Source organism: Panthera onca, chromosome C2, assembly GCF_046562875.1.
Source record: "Panthera onca isolate mPanOnc1 chromosome C2, mPanOnc1 haplotype 2, whole genome shotgun sequence".
In the NCBI taxonomy this organism is placed as follows: Eukaryota; Metazoa; Chordata; class Mammalia; order Carnivora; family Felidae; genus Panthera; species Panthera onca.
The window spans coordinates 92,922-102,709 of NC_138347.1; the positions used below are offsets into that span (position 1 = coordinate 92,922).

The 9,788-nt window shown below is 47.0% G+C and overlaps 1 protein-coding gene and 1 pseudogene across 2 annotated transcripts in view; both read left to right on the top strand.

Annotated features, from left to right (window-relative positions):
* Positions 1-8,538, top strand: part of LOC132684093 (uncharacterized) — a 70,439-nt gene extending 61,901 nt beyond the window's left edge. Inside the window, exons 10-11 of one of the 2 annotated variants that reach the window (XM_078452635.2) lie at positions 406-2,149; positions 3,187-8,538. In XM_078452635.2, the coding sequence (XP_078308761.2) occupies positions 406-2,149; positions 3,187-3,267 (1,825 nt within the window). In that variant the 3' untranslated portion in view covers positions 3,268-8,538. Of the gene's footprint in view, positions 1-405; positions 3,139-3,186 lie in introns of those variants that run through there. The other variant, XM_060640698.3, reaches the window with a different exon arrangement.
* On the top strand, positions 6,058-8,538 carry LOC132684094 (ferritin light chain pseudogene; annotated as a pseudogene).
* Positions 8,539-9,788: the final 1,250 nt, after the last annotated feature.

Here is a 9,788-nt window from a genome sequence, read left to right on the forward strand (position 1 = left end):
TATGGCAGCCATATCCCATGAGTCTTTTGGAAGGGAGAGGAGGAAGGAAGAGAAAACTATTTTTCCCAATGAAAAACAGATGTGTATGTCATATTTGCATAATGACTTATTCTTTTCAAAGTAAACTTAAAAGTTTAGGGAATTTCTACATGGATTTTTGGACTACTCCCACAAATAAGCAGTTTCCTCAGACTACTTCAGAATCCAAGACAGAAAGTGCTTACCAAGAATGTAAGAGAGGAGCAAGTTCGATATTGTGGCTTCTCCCTTGTATGGACAAGCCAGAACAGATGATGTCCTGCCCCTTGCTCAGTTACTTGGCCACTATTGTCCCCTGACCAGGAGAGCCCCGTTTTCATTCTTATATCAATTTTCAGATGTGGTCTTTTGTTTCGTTAACCATAGGAATGCAGAGGGGGAAGATCACCTGCGCAAGAGGGCCCTGCAACTGCCGTTCACCTTCACCACAGGGGAAGCCATCCTGTATGATAGCAGCCCCCTGAGCCCTCTGACTTCCCTCCCAGCCAGGAAGAGGATCCGGGCAAGGAAGGGCACCCCCACTGGTCAGGGCCCTGTGCACCCAGGCTCTCTTCTGGGAGCCATGATGCGGCAAGATGAATCCATGTATTTGTCCTGCATGGTCCCAACCACCCAAGGCTCACCCTTGGAGAGGCAGGGGTCCAATGGCAGACATGAGGACAAGGAAGAGAAAGAGAAGGAGGAAGACCACTCCTTCCTGTCCCTCATTGAGACCCTGCTGGAGAAGGACACAGAAGAACAGCCTGATCTCTGCTCCACTCTCCAGCACCTGGGGGTCACTGACCTCAAGCAGTGTTTGTGGGAAGAGAGCCTTCTCAGGGCTGACTCAGGCCCTGCAGGGTCTCAGAACTTCCATCCACTGCCCTCCAGTCAGGGAGGGGGCTCCCACAGGGAAAAGGAAGTACTTTTTCATGACAGTGGAAATGTGGCATTGCCCCCACCAGCCAGCACAACTGTTCCACAGACCCTAAAGCCACAGCCTTCTCTGGGCTCGGGCCAGCTAACTGGGGAAGTAACTCCACCTCAGAACATGGGCACAGTGCCCAGCTGCCTTCACACACACACCCAGCATTTTTTCACCACTGGCCCTACATTCCAGAGCCCTCCACAGTGGCAGCCTCAGCACACCCAGGCAGCACCTTTAAATTTTGGGATATGCCAGAAACCAACAATATTTGACTTCAGCCCCCTCCCCGAGGCCTCCAGCCCCAGACAGCCTGCTCAGGTGTTTCAGCCAAACCACACATCTTTGCTCCCTTTAGGAGAAAATGTTGTCCCTGGACACCTGGATCAGCCAGACCCTGGTTTTCTTGATTTTTGCAAAGAACCTATGCTCTGGACAGCCTCACACAGTGGTCAGTGTCAAGGGCCCTTCATCTCCTCAGACCCTACCTCCTGGGGCACCCATCCCTCGGAGAGCATTTGGGATTCCCCCATCCAAGGCCAGCCAGTAATGGTCCCTGTGGAAGTGGAGGCAAGGCAGGCCCAGCCTGACCCCTTCCACCACCTGAGGTCAACCATGGCCAACTCATGCCCTCCATGGGCAGGGCCAGCCAGTGACATTCCTCCTGAATTGTGCTGTGGTTTGCCCCCATCTGTGCAGGGGGCACTAGGTACCCCAAAGGACACACTTGGGAGTCAAGAGCACCCACCCCACTCCTTGGTGGTGAGCCAGCTCTCGGGGAGCCCTGCCTGTCCTTCCCAGGAGCTCCTGAACAGACCCTTGGCTATGCAGGACTCTTACAGCATGGACTGCCCCTGCCCAGCTGCCAAGCAGCAGCAGTGGCTGCAGACCCAGGAGGCATACGGGCCAGTGAGAGAAAGATTTCCAAGTGTCCAGCACCTGGGTGTCTGCTCAAGAGATGCCATTCCCCCAACCCTGCAGCTGAGCCCCTTCCTGTCCTCCAAAAGCAGCTCCCCAGATATAGGCAGCAGCCAATGCAAGAGCCCAGCTGAACCCACAAGGCGGAGCAAGGACAGACCGGTCATCCTAGCCCCAGGTGCTGTGGTGAAATCCCAGGTGCAGTCCAGCCCTGTTCTGCCTCCCTGCCATCCTGACCCTGCCTGCCCATCTACGTCTACGCAGGGCAGCCATGACCTCCAGCTCCAGGTAGGTGTTGGCAAGCAGGACCATGGGAATTTGGGGGTAGCAGGAAGGGGTGCTCCAAGTGCAGAGCTGCTGGCAGATCTGAATATGAGGAGGCATCAGCCCAGCTAGCCAGTATTGTTGGAAGATCCCCCAGCCCACCTGGGCCTAGGCACAGCATTGCTGTGAGGCTGCAGAGCAGGCACACATGGAGGGATTCTGCAAACATAGCAGGTCACTGTCAGTGTTGGTCAACTGAGGCCAGTGATGGTGGCCGGAGCAGCTTTACCCCTGGGAGTAGCCTGGTTATGACCTGGTAGGCCCTCCAGCTGTAGTCTGCTCCCACTCTGGTGTCTCTTGGGCCATCAATGAGCCACCTGGACACCTGCATGTAATTTAGCCCAGTTTTGGACACCCAGAGTTGGGTTGGTTGTAAGAATTTTGAATTTGATGCCCTTTTCTGCTGTGCTCCCCTCCTGGCACCATTTCCAATACCCAAAAGCAGGTTACCACAGGAGTGCTATTCATCGTCTGGTGCTACCAGGGAAGCAGGACCTCCACACACAGATTCTTCAAATAACTGTAGCATACACCCCCCAAAGCAGCTTTGGATGGAAGTCACACCAGCGGTGTTGTGGCCCCTCTGCCTCACACAGAGGAGCAGATGTGCCTTTCTGGTGATACAGGGATGCCCTTAGGGCTAAGAAGGAATGTGGTGTCCCTGAACCCCAGGTAGCCTCATAGGACTTCAGTAGGAGCTCCCCTCACTTCTCTGGATATTCTGCCCAGTCTCGTGTCACTCTGCCACCTCTCATTTCTGGGGTCTTCGTGCTCCTTCAGCTCACACCCCTTTTCAATTTTTTATTTTCCATCTGCCATAAGTTAGAAAATCAAAAGACCAAATTTGTTAGACTTATATCTGAAACCAAAATAATTCCTAATTAAAGCCTCAAATTTACATCTTTTGTAATCAAGTATCAATTTTAGGGTCCTTGGATTAACCCTCGTGTTCTATAATTTTGTTCTAACTGTTCTAAATGTTTCTCATTTTCCCATGGCAGTGTTATCAAAACAAAGTGCACAGCACCAGAGCACCTGGGATTGCAAGCCTCAAAGGAAGCACGTTTTCCTCCAAATTCTGACTTAGGCCATATCGTGCTCTTCGCCCCTGTCTGTGAACGTGATTTGGAGCCTTAACTATTAACATTTTCCCTTGAATTGAAGTATCTTAAATTTTCATATTTCTGGGTCAATAGTTAACTGTTTTCTATGTGTAATTACACATATCTGAAACCTTATTCTCTGTATCCCAAAGATATGTGGGGTTTTTTTTCCTCATTTCATTCTATGCACTTTATACTCAAGACACACACAGAATTCTCATCCTTGTTAGAAAAGTAACTTTTGATCCACAAAAATGTTCATAGGAAAGAGACATAATGGGCATCCAACCCCCTAGACACATTCCAACATTTGCCTTCACAATGACATTTCCAAGCTCAGAGCTGAGGCTCAGCCTCAGACAACCTATTTACAATCAGGGCCACCCAAACACATGGTTCTTACAGCACAATGACATGCTGAGAGCCACACGTGGAGAAGGGATGTGAGCCCTTTGGCCTAGACCCCTGAAAAGGGTTTGGCCTTCACCCAGTATCTAGGACACGGGAGAAGAGGGTCCTCTGTGGAGCCCATGTGCAGAAAGAATCGTGTCCTGCCTGAGAGGAAGGCATGGGGACGCTGTAGATGGAAGATCCAGACAGTGGTGCACCTTTGAGGCACAGAGTGCATGGACCTCAGTCTCCCAGCAGAGCAAACAGAAACACTGGCGGCCACTACTTCTCCTGCCATAAAGGACTCAGAACGGTCAAGACTCACAGTAGCACTTCCACTGACTTGTGAGGCTTCAACCACAGAACTCATTGTTCAGGAGCTGAATGGACGAAACATCATCAAGTACAACCGCCATTGGACTTGTTCACCACTGTCACCCAGAACCAGGCACACAGTGGGTGCTTAATGAATGGTAATAAACAAGTAGTCAGGAGTGGCCAGAGGGGCTGGCTATACTGGTTCACTCTTTTGTGGGGTGTGGCACACACTACCCTCTAGGGTACAGGGCTCCAACCAGCTCAAGGAACCAAGGGAGCTTCTTCCATTACAACTCAAGGGAAGGCCCAGAGACTCTGGCATAAAAATGACCAGAGGGGCCTCCACTGCTGCAGAGTTTGTAAGTTCAGACAGGGAGGGGCTGCACTAGGTTCCCGTCCAGGACCTTCACGGATCAGGAATATGCCCCCTCATTAGCCAAGGTCATGGAAACCACTCTTGGAGCTGGGGGAGGGGTCCCGCCAAGCACATGGGTTGACAGTGGGGTAGGGAGTTTCCTAGAGGGAATTTAGGGTTCTCTTCAGGGATTATCAGAGAAGATGCTATTGAAGGCATAAACAGAAAGTCCAATTCTGTCTGATTTAAACAGATCAGGGGTTGCTCCCCAGATAGAAGCCCAGTGCAGAAGAGAGTCTTTGGGATACTCCAGTGTTGCCGATGTTTCTCTCTGGTTCTTGGTGTTTCCCTGTGTAGTGTGTTTGCTTCACTCTGGACATGTGGCAGTTCCAGAGCCCAAACCACAGCCACAATGTGCCACACAGGAGTCTGTCCTTCCTTTCTGTGCCTCTCTTTCAAGAACAGGTAAAATTTCCCCAGAAGTTCCCAGCAATAACTTTTACTAACCTAAGATGAATCATGTGCCTTTGTGTGAACTAATCATGGAAGAAGAACACAGGGAGGATGGGGATGCCTGGGGTTTCTGGGATTTCCCAGGTAGATTTGGGAGGCCCAGAGCACAGCACTGGACCTGGGATCATCTCTCATTCCCGAGTTGCTACTCAGCAGAGGAGAGGTGACTGTACCATGGGTGGAGAGGCTTTCGGTACATAGGCAATTCATGAATCTTCTGAAGGCTTGGTGGGCTCTCTGTCTTTGCCATCTAATGATCTCTGATTCCTGCAGCTGAGCTAGGCCCACAGGTGGCCACAGGAAACACAGTAACACAGGGGCTGGAGTCTAGACAGACCCAACTCTAAGCATGAAGGCCTACGAAAGTCCAGGGCAGCTCTCACCCAGCTCTGACTGGAAAACCCAATATCACAAAGTATTGGTATTTATAGTTGGCCTAAGGACTCAGGGCAATTCCAGTCAAACTTGCCAGGTTTCTCATAAAACTTGAAAAATTGATTCAAAAATATATAAGGCAGGGGTGCCTGGGTGGCTCAGTTGGTTAAGCATCTGACTCTTGACTTCGGCTCAGGTCATGATCTCATGGTCTGTGACTTCAAGGCCCACATTGGGCTCTGCATTGACACCACCGAGCCTGCTTGGGATTCTCTCTTTCTCTGTCTCTCTCTGTCTCTGCCCCTCCCCTGCTTGCTCTTTAGCTCTCTCTCAAAATAAATAAAAATAAACTTTAAAAATCTTTAAAATGTATAAGGCAGATGAAGGACCAAGATTAATCAAGATATCTAGTCATAAAGAAGAACAAAAGGCTATAGTTGCCATATTGCCTGTCAAGGCTTTCATAAAGCACAACAATGAAGAGACTATGGTATTGGTGCGCAGTCACACAGAGCAGAGGAACAGATTAGGGGCCCAGAAATAGACCACACATCCAGGAACTCCTATGCCAGAAGGGATCAGAACTACAGTTCTGAATAGAACTGGTTTATTCTAGTGTACCTGGAAGTCTCACAGATCTGACTCCTGCTTCAACAGTATTTGGATGGAGCAGACCCAGGAACTCCCCTTCTTCCAGTCTCCACTCATCCTCCAAACTTTTTTCCAGTGGCAACCTTCAGAGCCATCTTCTCAGCACTCTCTGCCTTCAGGACCAGTCAGCACCCTACTTTGAGCTAGCTCCTTATTACCAATAAACCATGAGCTCCTAGGTTTGTCAGAATTATTCCCCCATGGTGGGGTGTCAACCACCTCACCAACATGCATCTGTGGCCCTCCAGTACCTATCTCTCTCTAGGCTTCTATTTCTACTATGAAGACATGGCTCTGGAGGGCATGGGCCACTTCTGCAAGTTGGCTGAGGAGAAGCCCAAAGACACTGAGCATCTCTGGAAGATGCAAAACCAGCATGGCAGCTGCATCCTCTTCTAGGACATATGAGCTGTCCCAAGATGAGTGGAGTAAAACCCTGGATACCATGGAAGCTGCCCTGGCTCTGGAGAAGAACCTGAACCAGGCCCTTTTGGGTCTGCATCCCCTGGATTCTGCCCACGCAGACCCCTATCTCTGTGACTTCCTGGAAAGCCACTTCCTGAATGAGGAGGTAAAACTTATCAAGAGGATGGAGACCACCTGACTCACTTCTAGCAGGCTGGCTGGCCCCAGGCTGGGTTGGGCAAGGATCCCTTCAAAAGCCTCACCATCAAGCATGACTAGCAGCCTCTGGAGCCCCACCGCCTTTGAGGGGCCCCTCTGGTAATCCTCTGGTGCCAGGGCTTCTGCTTGAGCTTCTCTATGCAACTACTAGGCAATTTTTTTAACCACCCTGGAATGCTCTACCAAGTCACAGACCAAATGGAAGCAATAAAACAATAAAGCTTTTTGCAGGGGGAAAAAAAAAAAAAAGCTATAGTGGACAGATAGGTCATTCAGCAATGGAGCTAAAATGATTGGTTATCCATATGAAAGATAATAAAATCGGGTCTTAGTCTTATGGAGCAGATAATTAATAAAGTCTAAATGGAGCAGATCATTAGGAAAAGCAAAAGTTTCAGCATTTTATTTATTTTTTTAGGCATTTACTTTTGAGAGAGAGAAAGAGAGCACTAACATATGGGGGGAGGGACAGAGAAAGAGGGAGACACTGAATCCAAAGCAGGCTCCAGGCTCAGAGCTGTCAGCACAGAGCCGGAAGCAGGGCTTGAACTCACGAACCACGAGATCATGACCTGAGCTGAAGTTGGACACGTAACCACTTGAGCCACCCAGGCAACCCAAAAGTTTCAGCATTTTAGAAAAAACTATAAGAGATTATATTTATGACCTCAGGATAGGAAAGAATTTCTTAAACAAGACATAAAGAGCAAAAGCAAAAACAAAAAAAAAAGGAAAGAATTGGTAAATACTTTTTAAATACATTAAAAATTAGTAACCTTTATTCATAAAATATGCCACTTGAAATGGAAAGACAAATAAAAACAAACTATTGGGACTACACCAAAATTAAAAGCTTTTGCACAGAAGAAAAAACTATCAACAAAAGGCAACCTACTGAATGGAAGAAGATAGTTGCAAATGATATCGCCAATAAGAGGTTAATATCCAAAATATATAAAGAACTCCATACAATTCACCACCAAAAAAAATCCAATTTAGAAATGGGCAGAGGACCTGGACAGACTTTTCTCCAAAGAAGACATACAGATGACTAACAGACACATGAAAAGATGATCAACGTCACTCGTCATCAGGGAAATGCAAATCAAAACCACAACCAGATATCACCTCACGCCAGTCAGAATGGCTAGAATCAAAAAGACAAGAAATAAGGATGTTGGCCAGGATATGGAGAAAAGGAAACCCTTGTTGGTAAACAGAGTTGGGTTTTCTGTTTATGATTTCCAACAGCAGCTGGGAATGCAAACCGGTGCAGCCACTGTGGAAAACAGTGTGGAGATTCCTCAAAAAAATTAAAAATAGATCTACCCTATGATCCAGTAATTCCACTGCCCAGGTCAAGGAAGTACAGAGAGCTGAAAAGAGGATGAACCCAAAGGGGTGGAATATATTAGACTCTACTGGTGAGAGTTTACATTGTTATAAATTTGGAAAAGAATTCAAATTTGCAAAATAATTATCGGTGAAGTTGAACAAGTGCACACTACTCTTCCTAGATACACAAAAGAAGATAAATGATTGCACAGATATATTGTGAGATATTTACAGATATTGTGGTGGCTGCAAAATCCTTGAGACACCAACAAGGCAAGCAAATTCTGTAATAGCCATATGATGGGATACTGCATTCATCAATGGAAACTAATGCATGCATTAACATGGGTGAATTTCAAGACATAATGTCAGATAAAACATGTAAATTGTAGAAGAATACACATAGTATGATACCATTTATATAAAGTTTAAAATAATTAAAATGAAACTATTTTATTAACAATACACACACATGTATTAAAGAATGATAAAGCCTAAATATCAAAACTGTGGGGGCAGGGGGTGAAAACAAAAAGCAAAAAATAGGATGTGATTGGGAGGGGCGAGCACGGTGTTCCCAATATTGGTAATGTTCTGTTTCTCTCACCAGTGGTGGGCTCATGGGTGTCCTTTTATTATTCGTGGGTATGTATGATGCTCCATAACATTAAAAATACTTTTTAAAATTCTCCCTATGCTTCTATTGTGAAAGGGACCAGTTACATAAAATGGCACTTCCCAAAGTGTGGGATCCTCAGGATGTGATGTAGGGGGTCTTGTTAATATCCAGGATAATCCCCCAGTGTGGTTCTGTGAAGTCCGTAATGCCATAAACATCTATTCTTGTAAGCAGAAACTAGGGCTCAGCTGGGTACTTTCCCAGTAATAGTACCTAGATGGAACAGCATTATTTTATTTTTACATTATTTAGGAGGTCTTGCTTATCTATTCATGGCAAGGCATATATTTTTTCCATTTTAAAAAAAGAATTCTACCCCCAGGAAAACGTTGACTTTTCCCCTTATTCTTTTACTAAGTACAACTGAAAGCCCTAAACATTATGTATAAGACACACATTTTTAAAAAGGCTGAAGTGGAGAGAATAAGACAGAACAACTAGAAACATTAGACCCCAAGGGATAACACAGCACTGAGTTACCTGTTTTGTTTGGTTGTTGGTTGGGTTGGGTTTTATTGTTTTTGTTTGTTTGTTTGTTTGTTTGTTTAATGTATCCCAGACTTGGAGCTGAAGAAGCCAACTGAAAACACCAATGAGCACGACTAAGAGAGGTCCAATAAAAACTGGCTCTCTCAGGGGCGCCTGGGTGGCGCAGTCGGTTAAGCCTCCGACTTCAGCCAGGTCACGATCTCGCGGTCCGTGAGTTTGAGCCCCGCGTCGGGCTCTGGGCTGATGGCTCAGAGCCTGGAGCCTGTTTCCGATTCTGTGTCTCCCTCTCTCTCTGCCCCTCCCCCTTTCATGCTCTGTCTCTCTCTGTCCCAAAAATAAATAAAAAACATTGAAAAAAAAAATTTAAAAAAAAAAAAAAAAAAACTGGCTCTCTCTAATCAAGTAACCAGAAGGCGGACCACCTAGCAAAACAGAAAACCTTTAGATATGATTTCTGTACTCCACCCAAACACCACAGAAAATACTGTGACCCATAGTCAATCATATGAGCAAAGAACAAGACTTTCACCGTCTCCAGGCAGTACAAACCCTCCGCCAGGGTGCAGTCACAGAATACCAAGTAGGGAGCCAGGACTTTTGCTCCAGTGGGCACTAACAAGACCCAAGACCCAGCAGTGTCAGTGGAGACCAGATGGGGAGCAGTGACAAGCCACTCCAACCCCACTCAGCCAGAGGTATTAGTAGAGGCTTTGAGGGGAGCCAGAACTCTCATCCTTGCCCTGACAGCAAGAACCTCTTCCTCAGTGTCAA